General features: G+C 54.7%; 1 protein-coding gene across 1 annotated transcript in view; it reads left to right on the plus strand.

Moving 5' to 3' along the window:
* Positions 1-6830: 6830 nt before the first annotated feature.
* TGM2 (transglutaminase 2) overlaps positions 6831-26648 on the plus strand; it is a 32499-nt gene continuing 12681 nt past the window's right edge. The window contains exons 1-6 of the mRNA XM_019458525.2: positions 6831-6889; positions 10477-10656; positions 15297-15539; positions 19383-19501; positions 21993-22121; positions 23179-23356. Of these exons, the coding sequence (XP_019314070.2) occupies positions 6880-6889; positions 10477-10656; positions 15297-15539; positions 19383-19501; positions 21993-22121; positions 23179-23356 (859 nt within the window). The 5' untranslated portion in view covers positions 6831-6879. The remainder of the gene's footprint in view (positions 6890-10476; positions 10657-15296; positions 15540-19382; positions 19502-21992; positions 22122-23178; positions 23357-26648) is intronic.

A 26648-nucleotide genomic window follows, 5' to 3' on the forward strand; every position in this document is an offset into this window, starting at 1 on the left:
GGGAACACTGCGGAATCTGGCGGTTCATCCCCCATGCCTCCAGCAGTCCAAATGGGAGCTTAGCAGGCACACATCCCACGGTGTAACTCCCCTTGCTTGAAATGCTAACAGGATTGCTTATAGCATGGACTTCAGGACACCCATTCTGCCCCTTCCGAGCTGTGCAACTTTGGGCAAGTCACTTTACTCTCTGATCCTCTTAACAAAGTAAAAGATCTTTCAATACTTTCTTGGAGAGTGTGTGTGTGTGTGTGTGTGTGTGTGCGCGCGTGTGTGTAGAGTGCCCCAGAAGCAGTCTGAGATATAAATAGGGCTGTGGAGTAAAAGGAAATCCAGTGTGCAGTCCTCGAAATTCTGCATTTCAGATGTGGGAACTCAGATCGTAAAGCTCCCCTTCATTCATGTGTTGCGTTTGTGGGTTTGATTTTGATTTTGAAACTTGTGCCAATACTGACAAAAATATTTTGTGGGCTGGTGGTGGACTTTTTTTTTTTTTTTTTCTCTTTTATCTCTGTCTATATTTTTGGTATCTACTTTGCCAGAATTGCTTTGTTTTAGAATATTTCCCTTTGTATAAAAACTTGATTCTTAATCTAAAATGGGGTATTCTCTTCTTTTGAAAAATTAACCTTTAATGACATAACGGATACATAAAAACATCTCCCCCTGTAAAAGTGTCCTCAACTTTCAGGGAATACTGAAACCACTTTAAGTCACTGGTACCCACTCTCCGAATCATGGCCCCAACACCCCTCCTGCCATCATCAGCAATTTGGAGTGGATTTTTTCAAACTTTCTGTATAACTTACATTTACGTACTCTACGTATATTTCCTTATTTGTTCTCAAGAAAATGAATAATCATGTGGAAGTCATACCCCACATAATATCCTGCCATTTCCTTTTTTTTGCTCAACATTATGACTTGGAATCAATTCCATGGCTGTATGCTGAGATTACCTCTTTTTTTTTTTCAACTGCTGCTTAATATTGCCATGCATTAAAAATAAACAAGTAAAAATAAATAAATCAACCAGTATTTTTACAAACCATGCTATTGAGATACACTTCATACCCAACAGGATGCATCCGTTTAAAGTACGCAGGTCACTGGGTTTTACTATATTCCCAGATTTGTACAGCCATCACCAAATCTGATTTTAAGATATTTTCTTCACCCCCATCCCCCAGAAAAACCCCACACCCATCAGCAGTGGCTCCTTAACCCCCTCCCTTCAGCTCCTGACAACCATGAATCTCCCATCTGTCTCTATGGATTTGTCTCTTCTGGGCATTTCACATACATGGAATCACACAATATGAGGTCTTCTGTGACTGGCTTCCTTCACCGAGCATAAAGAAATTCACGTATGTTGTAGCATGTATCAACATATCGTGCCTTTTTATTGTCAAATAATCAACCCCCTCTTTTGACGTCTTACTTTCTACCATGCAGGGTGTCAGTTCCCACAGACTGCCCATCAAGCATTGCTCCTGTGATCATCCCCCTTTTACAGATGAGGAAACCAGGGCTCGGCGAGGTGCTGTGACTTACCCACGATCACGCAGGAAAGTAAGTGGCAGAGCGCTGGAGATGAGCCCGGGTCTGTTGAGCTCCCAAGCCTGTGTCCTCGTGGCTGAACCACGCCGTCACTGCAGGAAGCAAGAAGGGAGTGGAGAGCGTCTCGTGAGCCCAATGCGCAGATCACAGAGTCCTTTTTGCTCACATGATGCCTCTGGGTCGCTGTCATGATTGCTGACGGTTGCCCTGTGAGGCTGAACGGAGTGCGAGGGACGTCTTACCCAAGGCTAACCTGACCAAGGTCAGAGCTCCCACGCTGCTCGCTTGCACAGCTTTTCAGCATGTCTCCCTCTCTCGCACCTCCCTCGTCTACTGCTTTTTCTCTCTGATCCTAATTTCTCAGCTTCTGATCTTCGGGGGCTATTACATCAGGCTGGTATGTTACCTCTTTTTTAGGGCTGGATGCCAAGAAAGCGATAATGGGTTGTAAGTAGGGTCGAAGTGGGTTTTCCCATGAGTAGGGCAAATCTTGCTGCCTGAAACGGTCAAGACTCCACTCTCGAAAAGTCGTGCAACTCCCCATCCGACTGTAACCGCCTAGCGGGGACAACAATAATAGAAGTGACTTTCTCCTTGGGAGAGGCTTTCGCCTCCTCTTTGGATCTCCTCCTCTCAGCCCAGTGGGCTGGGGGTTTAGAGTCTCTTTTCATAGGAGACTAAAGCTTGAGGCCACACATCCGGTAGGAGGGGGCCGGGGTTGGAGCCTGGGGCTGCGGGACCCGAGTCAGCTGCTGCCACACCAGCTCACCACTGGTTCCATCAGGCATGCCTCGTGTCCCACCCTGCTCCCTGGTACGATGCAGTACCCAATTGCAAGTTAAATAAAAGCAGCTTCCTACATTTTTAAAATTGGGAATAGAGGTACCGGGCCAATATTTACTTTTGTGTAGCGTTTGAAGGCTCAAGGGCAACTCTGCTGTTACTTGCTGTGTGGCCCAGGGAAAGTTGTTCACCCTCTCCAGCACCTGGCTGGCTCCTGGTCCCGCCAGGGGCCACTGGCACCATAAATCCTGCCAGTCAAGTCTCTGGGTTTATCCCAGGCTTGAACAAGTCTCTTTCACTCTCTCTTTCTCTCTCTCTCTCTTGCTCTCGCTACCACAGGTCACTTATTCACGCAACAAACATCTATTGAGCAGGTGAGTGGAGAGAGATAGATGCACACACTGGTCCTGATTCAAGGCGGGCTGTGACCGTGCCCTTCGGGAGCTGCCTATGAGGGAAAGGAAGTCCTGCTCTGGATGGGTTCCAGGAGCAGGTGGCCTTTGGGAGGGGGGCAGAGCCCGGGTGCAAGTGGCAGGTAAGAGGGGAGGGCATCCCAGGCAGAGGGCGCAGCTCGAGCAAAGGCCCAGAGGTAGATAACCCTGGGGTGTGTCTGGGGCCAAGCGGTGTGCCTGGTGAGGCTGGAGGGTGCAGATGTGGGCGACGCAATTGGAGGGTATGTTGGGCCAGACCTGCAAGGCCTCGAAGGCCAGGTGAAGAGCTCGACTTGGCCCTGAGGTGTTTCAGCAGGGAGGGGGCTCACACAGACCTCTGAAGGCTCCCCTTGGCCCCGCGGCTCCCCACACCGTCAGAGCAGCCCCGTGAGGTCTGCGGTGTGATTGCTGCTTTCACAGAAACGGAAACCGAAGCCCCACCAAGGTGAATTAAAGTGCCCACCGTCACAGAGCCGAAGGGGCATTGCGAGGACAGAGCTGCAGGCAAGATGGCCAGGTCAGTTTTTCCATCTGTAAAATGGACATATTGGGAGGGCCCTTCCCAGTCAGGCGCTCTGCTCTCTGGTCCCCACCCCCGCCAGCCACCCAGATCCCAGTCCCAGACAGGACACCCGTTGAAAGGTCACGCCTATGCCTTGACATTTTCCATGCGTCTCGCCGCCCCTCGTCTTAACACCCCTACCTCATCCCATCCCACCTCAAGGGAGTCTGGCCCTGCCCTCTCTGGGCTCTCTCATGCCAGACACTGTTCATCTGCCATTAGTCACCAGTTGGTAGAGAAATTGAGGCCTTCAAATGCCCTATCATGGTCCCACCCACTACTCCCCTGCCCTGCCCTCCCCCGCTCCTCCCAGCTCAATCCATCTCTGGACTGGGAGTTCCTTGTCCTTGGAGAACAGCAAAGCCCAGCCAGGCCCTGGGATCCCAGTCGTGCTGTGTGACCTCAGGCAGTTTCCCCGACCTCTCTGAACCTTATTCTTTTCTTCCTTTCCTTCTTTCCGTTCTTCCTTCAACTCTCTCTGACTCATCCCTCCCTCTCTTACACCACAAACGTTTATTGAAACTACCAGGCACCATGGCTCAGAAGCATTGACAACTGCCCTCGGAAGCCTCACTTACAGAGAGCTGTAGGACTGAACCTGACCCAGGCCCCTGAGGCCCTACCCCTGGGAGGGAGGGGGTGGGGAGCAGGTGGAATAGGACTGACCTCTGAACCATGGAAGAGTCACCACAGGCTTTTGAATCAACCCCGGGTTCCAAGCTCCCACTTCCTGGGAGCTGTGTGACTTTGGGCAAGTCACTTCACTGCTCTGAGCCCCAGTTTCCTTATTTAACAAACGACGAGCATCGTATTGTGAGATTTAAATGGCACGTCTGGCTGGTACGAGGTTATTGAAAAGTTCTAAGAATTCACTTCTGTCAGGGTTCCTGGGTGGCTCAAGTCGGTTCAGCATCTGACTCTTGGTCACGGCTCAGGTCATGATCTCACGCTCTGCCCTGGCAGTGTGGAGTTTGGAATTCTCTCTCCCTCTCTCTCTCTGCCCCTACCCCACTCATATTCTCTCTCTCTCTTTCTCTCTCTCTCAGATAAATAAATAAGCTTTAAAAAACTTTAAAAACCCTCACTTTTGAGGCCTGGAACCTTAGAGAGGTAAAGGACTGATCTCCCTAACGGTGGAGTTTAGGGAGTGACTCAACCTCATCAGTCAGTGACCCAGGGTACAAGATTTATTTGGGAGGCAGAGACTTCTTCTGAGCACCTCTAGACAGTAGACAATATTCTCCGTTGTCTGCAGCCTGTTTTACTCACACATATTAAAACTATTAAAATGGTATTCTTAGTATACCCGTTTTATATAGGAGGAAACTGAGGCTCAGAGAAGTCTAGTAACTTGCCCAGGGTCACACAGCCAAGAGTGAGCCCAGATGCTCCCCTCTGACCATTGCACTGCACTCCTCCCGCGTGGAGGTGAAGGACCCCTGCCTACGCTCTCTGAGGACCTTAAGCCCATTGCCACCCTCTCTGGGTCTGCCTTTCCTTTAGTAAAATGGAGTTTGAATCTTTACTTGTCCAATAAAGTAAGACAAGGCAGGATTTCCCAGCCCCTCTGAACAGATGGGAAAGAGTGGGGCAAGGGTCCCCTGGTCCCCAGGCCTGGAATCAAGTCTTTAAGCCCAGCCTGGGCTCTGGCCACTGCTTGTCACTTCTTGGAAGCCGGTCCCGACCTTTGATTGCTCAAGTCACTGTGTCACTAAGGTGGCCGCGGTTCTATGGAAAGGGCAGAGGAAGGAACAGGAGGCAGCTGTCTGGGTTGTGTACAGGCCCGGGGCTCTGGGCCAGGTCCCCTACCAGGAACAACCCGATGGGTATTCTAAAGAGAGTCGAGTGGGTTCCTGTCCTGGAGGGAGCTCCCAGACGGGTTACAATGGAAAATTAGTACCAAGTAGAGGAGAAAGTATTATTTCCAAGTGGAAGAGAATGGACAGAAGCAAAATGCACCCTTTCACCTGGGGCAGGGCCGACATGTGTAGAAACATACAGCCTGCAGTACCCCTTCTACCAAGCCTGACAGTCCCCAGCCCTCCTGTTTCTCCTTGAGGTCCCTGTCCCTCAGGGCCAAGTGTTTTGGGACCCTTGGCTATTTTGCTCCAAAACTCAGGGACCCCCAGTTATTAAGTGCTCGTTACCTATTAGGTGCTCAAAACTCCAGGCCGACAAGAAAGGAATTCTTGCCACCATTTTGCAGAGGGGAGACTGAGGCCCGGAGAGTCAACCTACCTGCCTGTGGTCACACAACTGGTCGGGGTCGGAGCAGGAACTCCAAACCTGGTTTCTTGGTTGCTGTCACTCACCCTGCTTCTTCCTCCGAGCTCTTGCCAGCTGCAGGAAACAGTTTTTGTTACCGTATCTGTAAAAGGGGGCAATTACAAGGTTCACTCACAGGGTTATATTTTACAGGTCAGCAGGACCCATCACCGTGTCGCGAGTTTGCTCCCCTAAGACCCCCGACAGGGCCCATTTGACCCAGGGACAAACAGCCACTAAAGCCACGTGGATGTATTCCCTGCACTAGGTCACACAGGAATGGAAACTAAGGCCAGTTTGGTAGCCCAGATCCATCAATACGTATGGAACTTGTTCCAGAAAAAAAAAAAAAAATTGGGGGAGGCCCACAGGCTCCAGTCTCTCCGGGGACCCTCCCTGCTCAGGCTTCCCAGTGGGTAAGAAGCATAGGAGCCTGGAGAACCAGAGAGACCAAGATGAGTTCGGCCAAGGTGCTGGGTTCCAGGGGTCAGAGGCTGAGTCCCTGGAAGTTTGGCTTTGTTTCTTTCTGGCACACAGTGGATCCGCAGGGAAACTCAGTGGAGGGAGCAGAGGGGAAGAGAGGGAGAGATGGGTGGGGGAGTGGAAGGGGTGCTGGATGGACGGACAGATGATGAGATGGGCTGAGGGGTGGACGGGGAGAGGCAGATTATCGGTTTTGCCACAGGAAGTGGTGTGGGTGTGCCTATCTTTGTGGGATGTCTGCATGCCTGCACACGAGCCCACGTCTGCGTGGGGGTCTATCTCAGAGTTTCTGCAGTTTTGTGCGTCTGTGGGTGCCCCGCTCTGCTTGTGTCCACACCTGATGATGTGTGTGTGTGTGTGTGTGTGTGTGTGCGTGTGTGTGTGTGTACTTCTGTGCCCAGGTGCCTCTATCACCCAGAGTCTGATGATGTGTCCAGGTGCCTCTGTGTGTCCTGATCTAATTCTGTGTCTCTGTCCATTGCCGTCGCAGCCTTGAGTGCTGTCCGCTCCCCCAGGGGGCGCCCTTGCCCAGCTGCCACTCCTCTCCTCTCAGGCTCCTGCCCCCGGGGCACCCTAACTGACGGAGAGCAGGGCCCAGAATGGGCAAAGGTGGCCCCGCCGTGGCCCCGCCTTCTGGCGCGGCCCCGCCCCCTGCCCGCCCAAAGCGGGCTATAAGTTCTCTGTCCCTCTCAGCTTCGGCAGTGCTTGCCTTCAGTGGTCGCACTTGGAGGGTCCTGCCACCCGCACTTGGAGGGTCCTGCCACCCGTCAGAGGAGCCACCGCCACCACCTGACCATGGCCGAGGGTGAGTATCAGGGTCAGCGCTGCCGCCAAGCACGGGCCCGCGCCTGGCCACCCCTCCCTGTCTCAGGGGTCCCCCCCCTGTGCCATGGTCGGCTGGGGGTCAACACCTGGCAGGCGCTCTCCCCAGTCTGGAGAGCAACAGGAAGGCTGGGCTGGGTGAGAAGGGCCTGGCTCCCCCTCAGGCCTGGCCCCGCTGGGGCCTTTCCATCCCCAGGGCAAAATCATTAACCCCTGCCTCCCCGAATCAGACAAAGCAGTGGAACATGCAGGCGTGTTGTAAACTGTAGAGCACTGGACTAGCGGGCCACTGTCACTTGTCCTCGGTCAGTTAGCGGGGCTGGGTCCCTGCTGTGGGCCGGCCGGCACGAAGCTGTGCAGCAGGGTCTGGCCTGGCCTCAGGACACTTAGCTTTGGTTGGTCCCTGCCAGCCGCGGGGAGGAGGCGTGCATGTCGTACCTAGAGGTGTGCAAGTCATGCCTGGCTGACTCCTTGGCCCTGGGGCCAGAGAAGAGGTTCTAGCACCCTCTGGGCTGAGAGCACACATGTTCTCTAAGGTCCCCTCCGGCCCCCAAGTTCTGCAACCCCAGTCTTTGGCCACTTGTCGATTCTCAGTTTCCCCTCCCGTAAAACATGGATGGGTCGCCCTCGGTACATCCGTGAGGGCCAAGGGGAGTGGAGTCGGGGTCCGATTAATTTCCTACCTGCTCCCCCACTCCACACACACACACACATACACACACACACACACACACACACACAGTCGCAGCGGTGGCAGCACTCCTGTCCCAGGGGAGGGGTTTCTGCAATGCAGGGTGTCCGTGGACTAAAGCGGCTGGACCCCGTGACCCGGCTAACTCTTGGCTCGAGTCCATGTGGAGAGGGCCTCCACACCACCCTGCAGCCCGGGAAGGAGGCGCTGGGAGAGGGGCTCTGAAGAGGGACATGGGGCATGTGGAGCAGGGACGGGAGGAGGGAAGCTGACCTACCGAGTGACCTCGGGCTACCCTTGTCCCTAGCTGGGATCTGGCTCCCCAACACATGAGATCAAAAACCAGCTCAGGGCTGGCTGTGATGGGTCCTCTAGGTGGCATCTCGGATGCAGTTTCCCATCCCTGGCCCCGAGGGAGGCTCAGTGGGGCTGGGGGACCCTGGAGGTGCCAGCTGTGGATGACCTACCTGCCCCATTACCACAGTGGCCGTCTCCTACAGGGGTCCCGCTGGCCTGGGAGACCTGGGGTCCTTTACTCAGTGCAGAAATCCTGTGATCCTGGAGCTCAGTGCTTCTGCACCTTGGGAGCTGGGCATGACTTCTGGAAATTCTTCTTTAGATAATAGCCCAAGAAAGCACCCCACCTGTCCCAGCCCAGGAACTGACAATCTCTCTATGGTCTTCCAGGGGGGACGATGGTGGTCTCTTCCTGCTTAAGCTCTCTGGAGTAGAAGTTTTCAAAAACAGTGTTTCCTCACCCTAGCAGGCCAGCCAGAAGCCCTCCCGGGCGGTGGGGGAGGTCTCTCCTGCTCTGAGCCCCAGGGGGCAGCTCCCTCGGGTCTCTTCCCAGGCTCAGAACAACACGGGAGTGTTAGGGAAGGGAAGGAAGGAGTGGGGGAGATGGGGAGCAAACCCTGAGCCATGGAGCGAGGGGCTTCCAGTGCAAGCTCCAGAATCCACAGCCCGGGTTCAAATCCCAAGGCCGCAGCTTGCCTCGGAATATCTCCTCCCAGTGGTGATAGTATCTGCATAGGTGGAGTCGTTGTTGTGAGGTTTTGGGGGAGAAAAGCCGTGTCAAAGCCCTCTCTCAGCAGTCACCGGGCACTTGGGGATCTTCCATGGCAGAAGCAGGGCACCCGAGTCGATGGCCCAGTGGAAGGACCCACTTGCTGGGTGACTTTGGGCAGATCCCTGCCCCTGGGTCTCAGCTGGACCGCGTACTCTCCAAGGGCCCCACGGCTCTGAGAGTCCACCTTGCCCACTCTCCCCACGCTGCGGTCTTCTTAATCTTAACCTTGAGCTTGCCAAGATTTCTGAGGTGTGTGCTTCCCTCGGACTCCCCACCCCCACCCATGACCTCTACCCCTGCCTTGGCCTTTAGCTCCCTTTGAAACTACAAATAGAGCTTTCACATAACAAACGTCTGCCCTGGGCTAGGCCCCACTTCCTCTGCTCGTCCTCTCAGCAGCCTTTTGAGACTTCAGAGGAGGCACAGAGAGGGAGAGAGACCCGTCCAGGGTCACACAGCAGCACTGCAGAACTGAAAAGCGTAGGTCCGGAAGTCTCCAAACCCTCTGTCATTTTCAAACCTTTTTTATCATGGAGAATATTGAAGACACATCAAAGTAAAGAGAAGAATATAATACATGCCTGTGTTCTCATCACCCAGCCTCCTGTGGCCGCTCCTGCCTCCCGGTACCCCTCACCTCCCCACCCCTGCCCCTGTTATTTGGAAGCAAATCTCAGACATCACCATTTCACCTGCCGATATTTCAGTAAAACATAAGGGCTCTCTCTCTTTAAGACATGAATAAATTAACCAAAAGTCCTTACTACCGCCACGATTCCACGGGCATTCAAATCTGTGATCGTCTCATGAGTATAATAAACGTTTTAGAATACTTTTTAAAAGACCAGGACCCAGATGAGGCCTGCATACCACAACGGGTCGAAATGTGTCTTCAGTTTCTCTTAATCTATAGTTTCTCCCTTCAACTAATTTTTTTCTTTTTTTTTCTTGCAGTTTTTTTTTAAGTTTATTTATTTATTTTGAGAGAGAGAAACAGAACATGCCTGCAAGCGAGGGAGGGACAGAGAGAGAGGGAGAGGGAGAGAGAGAGTCCCAGGCAGGCTCTGTGCTCTCAGTGTGGAGCCAGACGCAGGGCTCGGTCTCAGGAACCGGGGAGGAACCTGAGCTGAAATGCAGAGTCGGACGCTTAATGGACTGAGTCACCCAGACGCCCCACCTTGCAGTTTATTTGTTGAGACAACCAGCTCCTCTGCCTTTTGTCTCCCAGAGTGTGAATTTTGTCCGATCGCATCCTGGTTCTGTGTTTAACATGTTCCTCAGTCCTCCGTATGCCCTGTAAATTGAAAGCCGAACCTAAAAGGCAAAATCGAACCTCCGCCCAATGCTGCCCCACCTCACTTTTAACAAAAGAACCCTTTAATCGTGACCGTGACCGAATAGCTCCTGTTGAGTGAGCATTTGTTATGTGCCAGGCACCGTACTAAGTGGTTCACAGCAGTCCCGTGACAGGTGAGGAACGGGAGTCCAGAAAGTGGACTTGCCTGAGGTCACGATGCTGGACGGCGGCCAGGACTTCTCCCACCACGCCACAGTGAGCACGACATTGTGACTATGACAGTGAGCACGGCGTTGTGACTATGAGGAAGAGAAGAGTCGTCGGGGAGATTCGGCCCCGGCTGACCCCAGGGTGACAGGGGTGGGTGGGGGCTTGGGAGGGGGCAGGGCGGGTAACCATCATCCAGAGAGGCCTGGCTCCCGGGGATCCCCACATCCACGGAGCCCCGAGGGCACAACTGGCTGAGGGAGGCCACCCCGGCTCAGGCTCACGCCCCTCCTGCTGTCTCCGCAGAACTGGTTCTGGAGAGATGTGACCTGGAGCTGGAGGCCAATGGCCGTGACCACCACACAGCCGACCTGTGCCGGGAGAAGCTGGTGGTGCGGCGGGGCCAGGCCTTCCGGCTGACACTGCATTTCAAGGGCCGAAACTATGAGGCCAGTGTGGACAGCCTCACCTTCAGTGTCACGACCGGTGAGTACCACCCCGTCGCCCCGACCTGCTCTGTTCTGTGATCTCCTGGCCCCCTGACAATGAGGCAGGTGGCTCCGTTCCTCTTTGCTCCCCCCCCCCCCCCCCACCGAGAAGGTCCTAGCGGTCACTAGCCCCATTGTACAGATGAGGCAACTGAGGCCCAGAAAGTGGAAAGGGGACGCCCCAGGCCTCCCAGCCTCGTAAACAAGTTTGCTGGGCATCCGGTTCCAGAAAACCTGTTATCGCCCTGGATAACAGCTTCCTACCACAAAGGTCATCAAGATCCTGCCCAAATCAAAACAGCTTTCCAACTCTTATCAACAGCTACTTCCCCCAATCCGCATAACCTGAAGTCCTCTGGGATCGGGCTCACGTTGGCTCTGGGTAGTGGAGAGAACCCAGCTGCCATCTCCCTGAGGGGACAATTTTGTGTTCCCATAGTTCCTTCTCCAGGCCTCAGGAGGGCTGCCTCAGGCTCAGGGGGTGGCAGACCTGGGCTCTGGTGTGGACTGGACTGCCTACCCGCTGTGTGACCTTGGACAAGTTGCTTAGCCTCTCTGGGCTTGAGTTTTATCTTGTGAAAAGCACTCCTGGTAGAAGGTGTTAGGTGAGAAGGGCCAGACGTGGCGGGGTGCCTTGTAGACGTTAGTAGTCGCTGCTGCTTTTGCTCTGGGGGGCCCAGTGACGGGTGAAAGGACATTGAGGCCCCAGCCACGTCATCCCCACATGCCCAGTTCCCAATCTTCTTTGCTTGCCATTCCTGGGAAAGTGGCCTCGAATGCCAAATCTCTGGATTTGGCTCCTGGTGGGAACCACTCCCTTGAGATCAGCTAGGGGCCACCTGGCTGGGACTCTGCCCAAGGGTGAGAAAGGCCAGTTCTTTCTGAGACCACCGAGGGCAGAGAGAGCAGCAAACAGGCTGTGGCCCATATTTACCTGGGTGGCCGTTTGATAAGGCTTATCATGGTGCTTGCAGACCGGCCACGGATATCTCCCCCGTGCCTTTCCTTCCTTCCCCTCTGCTTCTGGCACAGATACACCTACTACCCAGGGGCAGCCCCCCCCCCCCCCCGCCCCCCGCAAAACCAGTACCCTTGGGGCCCTTTCTAACTGAACTGAGGAGCATCCGGGAGCCTCTGATCTTTCTAACTCAGTTTCCCTCTCTGTAAAGTGGAAGGTTGTAGTATATGACAGTTATGTGCTGGGTAGGATACCCTGAGAAGAGTCAGGGTCAGGGTCAGGCTTGGGATGATGAGAATCACGGCAACCTACTGTATGCATGCTCGTTCTCGATCTGCCCATCTGGGAAACATACTGAGACCCCATTTTACAGATGAAAATACTGAGGCTCAGAAAGGTCAAGTTACCTGCCCAGGTCACACAGTAAGTTAAGGACAAAGCAGGGTTCAAACCTGCCCCCAGAATTGAGGCTTTTCACTGGTGAGCTGACAGCAGACATATTTACCTAATCACCATAAGGGCCTGCTGGGCCTCAGTGTGTTCTTCTGTGAAATGGAACAGTAGAGAAACTGCCAGAGGAGGCTACCACTGACTTCCCACCTTCTTTCTCTTCTTTCGAGGCATCTCCTTTCTTTCTTCTTCTCCATTTATCTAGGCGGCCTGGTGCCAGGTAATTAGGCCTCAAGTTCAGGGTTGGGGGAGGGGGTGGGTACAGCTGACCTTCCCATCCCAGCAGCTAATCTCTGTTTTCCAGTCTCTACCAATTTATCTCAAACCATAGCCGGTCTGTGCTGGTCACCTCCAAAGCCCTCGAGCAGACACGGAGGGCACTCTATCTCTGGATGCACACAGCTTCCCTGTCTGGGCCACCAAGACCCTCCCATGGGCTGAGGAAGCCTGAGGGACAATACCAGGAAGCCAGGCCTTTCATCTCAAGGCCTGGTTTGGATCAGCACCCAGCCCCAGGCCTGGCCTGAGCACCTTGCTCTTGTGCTGCAACATTCTAGCTTGTGATCAGCCTGTCCTGCCTCCTAAGGGAAACTGAGGCCCAGAGAGAGGAGAGAGCTGGCGAAGGTCACTCAGTGAATGGAGTATGTGGCCTGATCCTACACATACCCGGATGGTGTGTATTTCACCCAGACAGTTGGAGACCTGACAGGCTCTGTTAGGGGACACAGACCGCAATAGACAAACACTTTATCATGGGAATAAAGCTGTTTCCTTCCAAGAGGGGACCGAGCTTTGGAGGGTGAGTGGGGTGGGAGTGAGGCCAGCCTGAGGGAGTGAAAAGAACCTTTATGAGGTTAATAGAGGGCTTTTCTCTGGAAGGTTTCCCTCATCCACCCCCTTACTCCACCCAGTCATGGTCTGGGATAGTCCCCAGGACTCCTCAGGTCTCCAGGTCATTTAGGCCCACAGGGATTCCCCGAAGCATCTCTGGCCCCACAAAGATGTGAAACCAAAGCCGATGACTTTTTGAAGCCAGCTTATGTGAGCAGTGGTGGTGCGGGGGGTGGGGGGGGGGGAACAACCTGTTCTCTCCCCGATCCCCCATCCGGGGACCCTTGGAAGAAAGCAGTGTGTGTGTGTGTGTGTGTGTGTGTGTGTGTGTGTGTGCACAGCTGCCCCAGGACGGGGAGAAAGGGAAATGTTTCCTGACCTGTCCTTGAGGGTAGTATGTCAATAGAGACAGTGGCTATGGGACCTGGCCCAGGCTATTCCCATGGTGGCCAGATCACTGGATGTCCAAACAGGGACATTTCTGAGAATGAAAGGACACCATTAAGAATTATGCTGGGGCCGCAGGTATAAACTGGGGCTGTCCCAGGCAAACAGGTCTCCCCGCCTTTGTCCCTCGCAGCCTCACTTTCCATATCTGTAAAGTGATTCAGTTGAACAAGACAATGTCTACATTCCACCCCAGTCCTCAAAATCTGTTGTTTGGCCTGGGAGAAGATTCTGACTTTTAATAGTCCCTTTTGACGACGCTGAGGAATGCCCACATTTACTGCACAATTACTGCACTAGTCACTGTTTTGAATGCTTCCTGAGAAGTCCTTTGCCGGTCCTCTAAACCGGGCCAGGAAGTGATAGTGACAATAATAAACCAGAGCTATCATTTATTGAGCACTTACTGTGCCCCAGGCACCATGCGATGTACCTCAACTGCTTTAGGCTTTATAATGACCTTACGAGGAGGTAGGTATACTGTAATTGACCCCATTTTACAGATGAGGACACTGAGGCCCAAAGAAGCTAAGTAGCTTGTCCGAGGTCACAGAGCCAGTTTCAGACACAGGATCGACCCTCCTCACGCATGTGGTCCAAGCCTGTTTTCTTCCTGGATGAGAAAATTGCAGATCGGAGAGGCCTGGTGACTTAGCCCAGCTCACGGAGCACTCAGAACCTGAGAAGGGGGACCAGACCCAGGCTGGCTCTTGGGGCCCTGTGCTGCCTGACTTCTCAGGCTTATAGCTGACTCCTGGCACCCAGTCAGGGCCTCGGAGGCCTGTGTCATGCCTGTTAGCTCACGGTTATATTTGGGCTCGGGTGTGGCCGGGGCTGTCGGGTGGGTAGGAGGAGGCAGGGTGCTGGGAGGGAGCCCCTCAGTGAACAAGCCCCCATATTGTTAGCAGCAGGTGGGCAGAGCTACAGGGAGGGAGATGAAAGGATAAAAATAAACTTTCCCGGGCAGCCGCCCAACCAGGCAGAGAAGGTTCTGTTTCTCCTCTCGGCCACCCAAGTCCAGAAAAGATGACCAGCCCCTCCTCGCCCTCCCATGACTCAAACCTGCCTGCCCAGGCAGGGCCCTCCCCGTACCAGGAAAAGCAGGCTCCCTATCTCGCTGAAGCTTCCAGACCCCTCACAAGAGACCACGGGAATGAGAGGCGCCCTGGAGGACAGCCCAGAGCCTAGAGATCTGGGCTCAGACGCTGACGTTGCCCCAGACCCCTACGATATCCTCGGGAGACCCCCTCCTCTCTGAGCCTCAGTTTTCCCATCTGTACAAGAGGTCTCAGGGAAAGCAGGCGGTGGGGGGCGGTGGTTATAACTACCTCCTTGGAGCTGCCTTTGAAGATACAGAGGCCAAAAGCCGGAGGGGGCCCTGGGGAGACAGACACCTAGAGGCTGGATGGGCCAGCACCTACCAGCAAGGGACCTCCCAGACGGGTTCCTGTGGGGCATCAGAGGACCAAGGTCTTATCCTACTCAAAGTCTGGGCTTCTTCTTCTGAAAGGAAGAGCCGGACCCTTGCAGGTAAAGGATTTAGGAGGAAATGGAGCATCCATTGGTGCTACAGATGGACAAACCGAGCCCAGAGAAAGGGCGTGCAAAGTCACGCCAGCCCAGGCAGCGCGACGGAGGCCCTGCCCCAGGTTGAGCGGTGCCCTCCCCCGGGAGACATCTGTCCGGTTGGGAACCTGCTGTGGGCGCGAGACCTGTCACATGCTCTCGCAAAAGCGCCCTGCGAGGTCGGGGTCTGACCCTCGCTTTACAGACGAGGAAACCCAGGCTCAGGGAGGTGAAACCTCTCGCCAAAGTTCCCTCAACGGTCGGCAGCGCACCTCGGCCTCCGACCCAGGCCCGTGGGACCCCCGGCGTGTGCCGGCCCCCGCCGGGTCTGCCGCCGTCCCTCCCTGCCCACGTCCGGCTCACGGCCACTGCCTCTCCTCTGTCAGGTCCAGCTCCCAGCAAGGAGGCCGGCACCCGGGCCCGTTTCCCGCTGTCCGATGCCGTGGAGGAAGGTGCCTGGACGGCCAAGGTGGTGGACCAGCGGGACAGTGCCCTCTCGCTGCAGCTCAGCACCCCGCCTAACGCCCCCATCGGCCTGTACCGCCTCAGCCTGGAGGCCTCCACCGGCTACCAGGGCTCCAGCTTCGTGCTGGGCCACTTCATCCTGCTCTTCAACCCCTGGTGCGCAGGTGAGCCATACGATCCGTCAGCAGGGTGCGGAGACGGGCAGGGCCGGGCCCACCCACGGGGGCCACTGAGGGTGGGGGCAGTGGGGCAGAAGAGACATCAAAGCAGGTTGAGCAAAACCCCCTCAGCGCCGTGCCGAGCTCCGGCCTCGCCAAAACCTTGCGATGTGAGTACTCTTATTATTATCCCTACTTATGGAGGAAGAGACAGGCACTCGGACACAAAATGACTTGCCCAAGGCCACACAGCTACCAAGGGATCTCACCCTGTGCCGGAGCTCATGTGTTCCCACCGCACTGTGCCGGGGCACAGACGCGTCTCGGGTTCAGAGCCCCATTCGGGAATGCGGTGCCCAGGGGAGGCCCAGGGCCATGGCTCCACGTCTGGTTGTGTTTCGTGGGGCTCTGTTTGAAATCTCCCCAGACCGGCCTGGGGAGGGGAACCTGAGGGAGGTGGAGGGGTAGGGTAACCAGGAGAGGCGGGCAGGAGCAGTTTGGTTAACTACGTGCCCCTCAATTCTTCCTCTCAATAATCCCACGGGGGAGATTGTTAGTGTCCTCGATTCCCAGACAGGAAGCAGGCTCAGAGAGGTCAAGTGGCTTTTGAAGGGTCCTCTAAGTAAGTAAGTGGGCAATGCTGGGCAAAACTAGCAAGTTGCAGGGGACAGCTCAGAAGAAAGGAGGCTGGCTCGAGGAGGAAGGGGGAGGCAGGGGCTGCCACATCCCTTCCCGGGCCTCAGTTTCCCCATCTGACCGACAGGGCAATCAGATCCATTTCTTTCTTGCTCCTGCATAGCACGGCAGAGAGAGATGCCTTGTGGGCAGGCCTGGGAATGGGGAGTCCCTCCTCAACGCTGGGGTCCAGCCACACTTTCCAGCCTCTCCAGCATCAGACGACCAGTTTCTTACTGGACCACTGCTTTTATTTTTTTCTTCACCATTTTGGGACATTTTATAACACATTTGAGGGGAAAGGTTTTTTTTATTTTCTCATGTACATATCTTGGCTTTAATTTTTTTTTTTTTTAAGCTTATTTACTTGGAGAGAGAGAGGGCGAGCAGAGGAGGGGCAGAGAGACAGGGAGACGGAGAATTCCGAGCAGGCCCCGACGCGGGGCTCAAACCCATGAACCGTGAGATCATGACGTGAACTGAAATCAAAAGTCAGGCGCTCAACCTACTGAGCCACGCAGGGACTCCGGCTTTTATTTTTAGGTATAACAGTAAGACATGAGAACATCCTCTTCATATAAGCTTTAAGCATTACAGGGAAACGGCCCCCGTGTTGACTCTCCTCCTTGGGGAGCACCGTTATTAGCTGTCTTGGGGGGCTCCTCTCCTTAGATTCGAGTGCATGTGCCTGGAGACATCGCTGCGTTAATGGGTTTCTCTTAAACATAAAAGGATCCCACAGTATACATCAACCTACAACTTATTCCACTTTTCCCCTCTACCATACATCCTGAGGATTTTTCCCCATCAGTGTGCATCCATCTGCTTTTTCTTCTTAAGAGCTCAGAATGTTCCACATCTTGCCAGTGAGGACAGTTTATTGATCTGGCCCTCCACCCAGGGACATGAAGTCGTCCCCGGGAGGTCCTCACAGGGAAGATCACTCATCCTTGCTCACATGCCCTGGGGCCACATGAAATGGTGTCTTGGGACAGAAGTGGCTTCTCTGGACCGCACTGGAGATGTGTTTTGATCTCACCAATCTGCAAAGCTTACGGCTAGTCGCCAGCCCTGCCCGTGGAGCAGGAAGACGCCAGTGTCCCCCACTCGTCGACACCACAGGGTCTCAAAGTTCAGGGAACAGGGAGCGGAGTTCTGGGGATGTCCCCTTCCTTTGGCCTTTCCTCCAGCCCTGCCCCATCCCCGCCCTGCGGATTGGGGTGGCTGTCAGCCAAGCAGCTCAGTGACTAAAGTGACCCACATCCCAGGGCGGGAGCCCGGAGGGGACAGTTGGAGCTGGTGATGCTGAGGCAGGAAGTTGGGCTCAGTGGAGGTGTGGGTGTGGGTGGGATAGGAAAATTGCTGTCCCTCTGGGGCCTGCCTCTGGAACCCGAGCCTCCTATCTCCGAGGGGGGTGGGAGGAAGGTTGGGGAGGTGGGGGGCGGGGGTGGGGTTCTCATCCCCACCTTGACCAGCAGAGCTGCGAGGAGGGCACGGTCCCTGCCTGCTGAGCCAGGGTGGGGCCGAGCTGACATGTACTGACACTCTCCCCACAGTGACGAAACACCCTGGGTTTTTCTTTCTCTTTCGTTCTCCCAACCTATCTGCTGACTTACCACTGCCTAGTTCATTTACTGTAAGGCTATTTTTATTGCAGTCCCGGGAGCCAACAGTGCAGGATATACAAGGCAAAAAATACTTGGCCACTTTCACATTTGCTTTCCTCCGTGCAATAAGAGGGGGTTTGCGGGTGGGCCAGACAGCGCCCGGGGACCCAAGGGGCCTGAGCCCCTGCATTCCGGGCCAGGGCCACCATATTTTTAGGGACCCATACAAATATATTTTTTTTAACGTTTATTTATTTTTGAGACAGGGAGAGACAGCATGAACGGGGGAGGGGCAGAGAGAGAGGGAGACACAGAATCAGAAGCAGGCTCCAGGCTCTGAGCCATCAGCCCAGAGCCCCACGCGGGGCTGGAACTCACGGACCGCGAGATCGTGACCTGAGCCGAAGTCAGATGCTTAACCGACTGAGCCACCCAGGCACCCCAAAAATATTTTAATTTCTTTTAAAATCATGAGGAAAAATGAATGTTTAGGTCAGAGGATGTGTTTTGACATGTGATATTAATATATTTGTCATTGTACCAATGCAGTCATAAAGTATATTTAAAATTTTTTTTTTATGGAAGAAGGGGCCCACAGAAGCAAAGATGCCCAGGGCCCACCAAAGTCATGACGTGGCCCTGGATTTCCTCTCCCCAGCCTCAGCTTCTTCACCTGTGAAGTGGTGAAGGTAAAGGCCAACTTGACCTTTACGGCTCCTGCCCTCTGGCCCCGACTGCCACAGCCCTCTTCTCTGCAGTCATCAGCCACAGGCCACTGAGTTCCAGGCATTTCCCGGCAGCTGCACCTTTGCTGTCTCTGGTCCTCTGCTTAGAATGTCATCCCGCCAGGCTCCAAGTATCTAAATCTTAGTCCTTTATCAAGGCGGCATTCAGAGGTCACCTGTTCCAGATGGCCCTCCCGGACCCCCTCAAGGAGGACAGGATCCCGACTCCCCTGAGCCTCGGTGACCCTAGTGGGCTTTCTCTCTGCCTTGAATTACTCTCCTGCTCACCCCGGCTGAGGGCTTTAGCTTGCAAAACACCTCCCAGATCTGCATTCCATGTTACTGTCAGGGAGCAGACTTCCTATGGACTAAAGCGGACGAAAAAGGAGAAGTGGTCTCCCCAGGGTCGCCCAGCAAGTGAGGATCGGCTAGGAGGTGCCTGACTCCTGGTCCAGTGTTCCTCTCTCTCTTGTGTTGGCATCAGTTTTTCCACCTGTAAAATGGGGCTCTCAAGGTCCCCTTCTCATAGAGCTCTTGTGGAGATGAAACGTTAACATGTGTGTCATATGCTTTTCGCAGGCCCCGGCAAGGGTTGCATAAATGGCAGCTGCTGCTAACACCTTATTTCATTGATACAGGATTATTCATGAACGATTAATTAATTAATTAAATCATTCCATCCAGAATTGATTAAGTGATTGAATCCTTCACTGATGATTAAAAGATAGAAGGGCCTCCGAGGCTCTGGCCCGGCCCTAGCTTTCAGCGCCTGGCTGCCCTATCTGTGGTGACCCTGTGCCCTGCCAGACCCAGAGCTGAGGCCCCTTCTTTCCCATCCCCAGAGGATTCTGTGTACCTGGACTCAGATGAGGAGCGGCAGGAGTACATCCTCACCCAGCATGGCTTCATCTACCAGGGCTCGGCCAAGTTCATCAACAACATACCCTGGAACTTTGGGCAGGTAGGGCCGCATGCTGCCTTTTCCACCGCTACAGGCCCACTGTGTGCTGGGCCCTGGGTCTGAGGCGCTGAAAGCTTCAGAGGTGGGAGCTGGTCTCGGGGTTGTGACCGCAGGCTGTCAGGGATTCAAGGGCCCCGAAATGGCTGGAGGCTCAGAGAGGGCCCAGGCCAAGCCCGAGATCATACGGCAAAGGGTTGCCCTACCCACCGTGGGAATGGCAGCCCCAGATTCAAGGTGGGGAAAGAATCAGGAGAGCCTTTGGGAATTGTGGGGCCGGTCGGTGCTCCAGGAGGGAGAAAGGGAACATTCAAGGCCATATAACTAAGCAATAAAAATGCTCACTATGTGCTAAGTAAGTCCCGAGAGGAGGCTTTAAACCATCGTCTCGATCAGTGGTTTTCAAACTTGAGTGTACATTAGAAATCACCAGAAAAGTGTGTTAAAGCACAGATCACTGAGTCCCCACCCTTAGTTTCTGATTCAGTAGGGCTGGGTGCGGGCTGAGAATTCCCATTTCCAACTAGATCGCAGATGATGCTGATGCTGCTGACCGGTGGTCATACTTTGCGAACCACTGGTTGTATCAGTCAGCTGCTGCTGAATAACAAACAAGCCTGAAATGTACACATTTAACAACACGTTTACAACTTAACAACAACCATTTATTATTTCTTACAAATTCGTGGGTCAACCAGAGCCTAGCTGTCTAGGCTGGGCTTGGCTGACCTCAGCTAGATGGCTCATCCCTGTTCCATGTGGTTTCCTCACCTTCCAGCAGGTCATCCCAGGCTGGGGGTTCAAACTAGTCATCTTACTTCCTCTGCCATCCAGCCTCCCATGAAAGTTCTTGAGACATTGCTGAGAAAACTCATGAAGCAAGAGTCCTCCCACTCCTGGCCCTTCAACCTCCTGGTGTGTTAGGGGCTGTTGGCCTTCTGACATGGGATTCACCTTGAGGCTTTTTCCAACAGCCCCTGGGGTGGGGTTTCCATATTCGGGCCTCCAGAATCTTGCCCTGGGGCCACAAAGAAGTCTTCTCTGTGTGCTCTGGAGCTCTGACCTCAGTTTCCCCATCTGAATATTGGGGATAATGGTTGTAAGCATATCTGCCCAGGAACCTGTAGCCTGCTGTGGGATGTACATGAAATGGTGGTATGACCGGGATACATAACATACATCAAGAAGTAAATTGGCTTTTCTTTCCCAGGGCTCTGTATTTTACCCTGACAAACAGAACAAAGCCAAGTCCTTCCTTTCATCCCCTGAGTTCCTGTTTTGGGTCCAGGCTTGTGTTGAGCCACTGGACACAGCCCTTGTGAATCTTTGGGAAGCCATCACAATCCGGGATGATAAGACCTAGAGAAAGGAAGTGAATAAATTGCCCGTGGGGATCAGGGAGATTCCTGAAATAGGGCAAGGTCTGAGCTGGGCTTTGGAGGAGGCGGAAATGCGGTCTACTAAGCAAGGGGAAGTGCCTGAGCAAAAGCTCAGAAGGGTCATGCTTAAGAAGAATTTTGTAGCCTTGGGGAGCACTGTATGTGCAAAGGAGCCCCAAGAGATGAAGAGAGAAAAGTCAGCAGTGTCCGGGTTGTGAATGTCAGGCTGATGGCACTAGGGAGCCACAAAAGGGCTCAGAGCCATGGGGAAGCTGTTCTGCAGCATGGAGGGAGGCCTGAGATAAAGTCTGCTTTGGGACAAGACCACAGAGATGGGGAGGAGGGGCCAGGTTGCCTTTGGACTTGTCAGACTAGGTGGTGTGGTGTAATGAGACAAGGAGGGAAGATCCTACTTTTAATAATGACAATGAGGATGAGAAGGTGTGAGCCATACAGAGAGTAGCAGGAAGAACATTCCAAGCAAAGGAAACAGTAAGTGCAAAGGCCCTGGGGCAATGAGTGTGGGTGAGAGTGGTGATAAGAGGTCAGAGACGGGGTGTGGCCCGGATTGTGAAGGGCCTTGCAGCTCACAGGGAAAGTCTAAATTTTATCCTGGGTGCAGTGGAAACGGGAGTCATAAGACTAGATTTATATATATAATTGACCTCAGTTCCAATCAGAGCAGTGTGTGGGGGTGGGGTGGGGGCAGGAGAGGAATCTCATCAGCTCTGCAGGGTGAGTCAGGCCTTAGGGGAAGTGGGATATTTGGCAGAGCAGAGATGGGAAAGGGGCGGTGGCAGGGCCTGAGGTGACTCTGAGGAGAGGGACGCTCCAGGGACACTGTAGTTTCTCCTCCAAATTCCCAGGACCCCCCTAGCCAGGCTCTGAATGCAGGCACATCCCCTTCCTCTTTCTCACACTTTGTCACTGTCCCACCCCACCCCGTCCCGGGCCAGACAAAGCTGGCATCACAGAGATGTGGCAGACCCAGCCTGGACCTCCCTAGTGCGAGAGGTGGACCAGAGAGGACGTAGAGCTGCAGAGCTTCAAGGCAGGCTTCCCGGAGGAGGTGACTTCTCATTTCCCTCATCCTCCTCTTGTTTCCTACAACACAGTTTGAAGACGGGATCCTGGACATTTGCTTGTTGCTCCTGGACAAGAACCCCAAGTTCCTGAGGGATGCCGGCCGCGACTGCTCCCGCCGCAGCAGTCCCGTCTACGTGGGCCGGGTGGTGAGCGGCATGGTGAGTGAGTGGCTGGCCCGCCCCGGGGTCGAGGCCCACGATGGGCCCCAGCGGACTCCTCCCTTCCTGTGATATGGAGGCTGCGCTCCACACTGGGCTCGGTAGGGGAACTCTCAGCTAAGAGTGCGTGTATTTGGAAAGGCAGGATTTACACCAATAAGGGTAATGTCGTGTGGTCCCTAACTCACTCATTCATTCATTCACTCATTCAACAAATAGTTACCAAGTGCCACCTGTGTCCTAGGCACTGGGGAAACAGCCAAGTATAAGCCACGTATGGTCTCTAAGTTCATGGAGCTTATGTTCTAGTGGGTGGGTGGGAGGAGACAGAAATGTCATTAACAGAGACATTAACAGAAATGTCAAGTGAACGAGGGCACAATCCTAGACGATAACGCACGTACTGAAGGAAGCCAGAGGGTGTGAGGGGGTCTAACTGCGGAGTCCAACTTCGGGGAGGAGCTGTGGAGGCCTCCCTAAGTGGTGATCCTTCAGCTGATACAGGAACTCGGAGACGAGCATCCCAGGCAGGGGGCAGTTTGTGCCAAGGCCCTGAGGAGGGAAAAACTTTGGCAGGTTCGAGGAGCAAAAAAAAGAGGCTGGTGCTGCCGGAGTGGAGTGAGCAAGGGGGTGCGGGGTGCCCGACGTGGGCAGGGGTTAGACCACGTAGACCTCATGGACCCCGGGCGGGAAGCTGGATGATATTCCCAAGGCAACGGAGTTTGAGAGGAATGACACAATCGGGGCAGGGGCCAGAGGGGGTCTTCGTAAAACTCAGATCACCTCTTATCACCCTCCTGCCACCCCATGGACAAGTTCACATCTCCAGCGTCACCTTCGTAACCTCGACCCCTCTCCACCTCCTCCCTTCCCCTTCTCTGTCTCCCACCTGGGGCTCCGGCCCCAACCGTCTCCCACATACCGGCCTGTCATACCTTGGTATCTTTGCATGGGCTGTTCCCTCATCCTAAACTCCCTTCCCTGCCTTTCCCCACGCACTGAACTCACAGCACCTGCTTCCCGGGCTCAGTCCCTCCGATGCCCCCGCTGGTTGTAGGTCAACTGCAACGATGACCAGGGCGTGCTGCTGGGGCGCTGGGACAACAACTACGGGGACGGCATCAGCCCCATGTTCTGGATCGGCAGTGTGGACATTCTGCGGCGCTGGAAGAGCTCCGGCTGCCAGCGTGTCAAGTACGGCCAGTGCTGGGTCTTCGCGGCTGTGGCCTGCACGGGTGAGCTGCACGCTGGATGCAGGGAGGGCCTGGAACCGGCGCCAGAGGGGGGCAGGGAGAGCTCTCCAGTGGGAATCAGCAGCCCCCAGTTCCGGTCCTGCTTCTGCCTTCAACACCACCAATGTGCCGTGTGGCCTGGAGTCAGCGGCTGCCCCTCTCCGGTCCTTTGTCCAACAACTAGCCCTCAGGTGGTCATTGGGACCAAGGGATGTCATTTAGGAGGCAGCCTGGGCTCAGGGTTGACGATGCGGGCTTTGGAGCACACCCGACTTAAATATGCCCAGTAATAGTCACCTGCTCTGTGACCTTGAGCAAATGACTTCTTTCTGAACCTCAGTGTCCTCATCTGTAAAATGCGGGTAAAAGGACCTATCTCCTACGGGGGTTGATATAAAGCTGCTCAGCAGAGAATTCGGCCTAGGGCAGCTCTCAGTAAATATTAGCTATTAATAGCTTGACAGTAACAGCAATATCAATGTCAAGAAAGAGAAGGCACTTTGTAAAATGCAGACGAGGAAAGACAAAGCAACGTAAACCCAAGAAGTAAAATGAATCTTTAAGAAATCTTAAAAATTCGAGCCCAGAAAATGCTGAAGGTTGTTCTGGGTTGATGATGGTCCGTATGGGAGTGGATGAGTAGCCTGAACCAGTTAAAAACACAGACGCTGGATCCATGGCCTGAATTCAGATCCCCGCTCCGCTCTACCCGCTGTGTCCCCGGACAATCACGACCTTCTCTGAGCCTCAGCTCTGCCACTCGGGATGTAACAACAGTGCCTTTATCCTGGGGCCACTGCGAGGATTGAAAGAGTTAACATGTGCGAAGTGCGTGAAATGATTTCAGATGCATAACAGTAATAACAGTAATTATTTATCTCCTGCTGTATTATTCTCACTACAATTACTGTGCAGCTGTCATTTCTTAGGCTCAGGAAATCTAAGAGGCGGGTCCTGGTTCCCAGCTTCTCTGACTCCGGGACCAGGCCCCAGGCCCAGAGAAGGGCCTCCGGGAGCCCCAGCGCTGTCCTCCACACCAGCGATCTGGAGGCCGTGTGGCCCGGGCTCCCAGCTGGGCTGTCCCTGCTCCCCCTTCTCCACGGCCACACCACCCGTGACTGCCAGCTCCTGGGACCTATGCGTTCCCTTTTCTTGTGCAATCCCAGACCCCTTCTTCTGAGGGGCCCGCGGGTTTTCTGGAGACACATCACCAGCCATGTCCTGGGTCCCCCAAGCTCACCTTGCAGACACCTCCCTCCCCTGGGCTGTGACCTCCGGAGGGCTTAGCTGTGGATCTTGCGCTCGACCCCTCTCTCCCCAAGGCGAGGGCTGAGTCTGGGTCCCTGCAGCCTTCTCCCAGGCCTGGCCTGTGACAGAACCGGGGAAAACCGGTTCTGGCTTACGTTTGTGCGCAGGCCCTGGGGCCTCTGCCAGGGAGCTGCAGGTGGGTGGGGGGGTGGGCGAGGCCCAGGGACTCCCCTGGGGTCGGGCTGCCTGTTTGGAATCCCAGCTCTGCCTCCGGCCCCTGGAGGGGTCCTGGGTGGGCTTGGGCAAGACAGCTGGTGTCTCCAAGCCTGTTTCCTCACCTAGAAAAGGGACACAATGGTGACTGACCAAATTCACAGAGAGCTCTTAGGACCCGGGCAGATGTCACTGGTTCAGGTCAGGCTCGGGTTTGTGGAGGAAGGTGGAATTCCTCAGCTGGATCCTGGAGCATTTTTGGAATGTCCACGAGTCAGCCAACGGTGACTGGCTGGGCGTTTGCAGGGACGGGCACCACTGTGCTCTTCTGCCCTGGGCACCAGGGCAGACGATACGGCCCACACCCACTGTCTCTCTGAATCACCACAGCGTTCCCCCAAAGCTGCTATTTATTAGCTCCCCGTAGAGGAGGAAATGGAGTCCCGGAGACCGGAAGTGGCTGCCCAAGGTCACACAGCTGGTGAGCAGCACAGCCAGGGTTGAAACCAGGGGCCCTCGGTTCTGGGGCAGCCTCGCGGCCTGAGACTGTGATGGTGAGACCTCTTGGGACACTGTCTCTTGGACACCGGTGGGCTCCGTGCTCCTCAGGGACAGGCCTCCCCCCACGTCTGGTCTATATTCTGAGGCCTGTGATGTGGTGACGGGGCAAGGTCCGGGGTTGGGACACCAGCCTCTGCCAAAGGGCAGCAAAGAGCCTACTGCCCAGGTCCCGGGACAAGCAACCAGGCTGGAGGCAGAGGATAAGCACTGTCCTTCCTCTGTCCCCTCCCAGGGGCCCTCGTGTCTCCTGGCCAGCGTCCAGGGCCGTCCCAGAGGCTCTTGTCCGGCCTGATGGCGGGCCAAGGGCGACAGAGCCAAAGTCACATCCTGCCCCCTCACCCCCACCCTCTATCTCAGAGACTCAGTCTCAATCAAGACTAAAAGACAGAAGTCTCCCAGCTTACATTTAGTAAGGCTTTCCTCACTTTTTAAAAGAGATATTTACTTTCTTTATCCCACCCCGAGAATATGTTACTTTCACAAAACACATAAAAAACACAGGAAAAAATGAGGGAGTGAGAAGACACCCAAAATGCCATGTGTCAGGAGCACCCTGCCCTCTCAGGCATGAATCGTGCCCCCGGCTTCCCTCCCGGCCAGCGGCTGTCCTGTCACCGCAACCTGGCCCCTCCCCCGCCGCTACGACCTCTGTAAACCATGCCTGGGCATGAGCATAGGGCCCTCTTCTTCCCCGATGGTGTCCCAACGCGACTGCCGGCCCTGCGTGCGTACCCCAACCCCGTGTCGTAGAGGAGGACACAAGGCCCGGAGAGGTGGGGGGACTGGCCTCGGCTCACGCAGCCCACAGCAGCTGGGGCTTGAATGGAAGCCTCTCCCTGCTCCCCACCCCCACCCCACCCCGACACTTGTTCTCTCCTCTGCCTGCTTCACTGTTTGCTCCCTGCCCTGAATCTCCGCGGTTCCTTTGCTCCTTCCCTTACCCCCTTCCTCCTCTCCTCTCTCCACTTCATCCATTTGACAAAATTGTCTGTGCCAGACCTGTCCTGGGGTCTGGGCACCTAAAGGAAGACAGATCCCTCGCTGCCCTCAGAGGACTAGTTACATAATCCCTCACATGCCCTTACGTTGAGAATGACGATAAATCCCCAGTCTTGCTACGAATGCAAATGAAACAATCTAAACCTGGTGGGTGGCCTTCCAGGCTGAGGGAACAGCATATGCCAATGCCCTGTGGCTGGCGGGAGTGTAGAGAGTGCCGGAGGGACAGCAAGTGTGACCGGAGCAAAGTGTGCAGGAGGCGGTCAGGGGCCAA

Source organism: Panthera pardus, unplaced genomic scaffold (assembly GCF_024362965.1).
Source record: "Panthera pardus isolate Hobbes unplaced genomic scaffold, ASM2436296v1 HiC_scaffold_25, whole genome shotgun sequence".
NCBI classification, from domain to species: domain Eukaryota; kingdom Metazoa; phylum Chordata; class Mammalia; order Carnivora; family Felidae; genus Panthera; species Panthera pardus.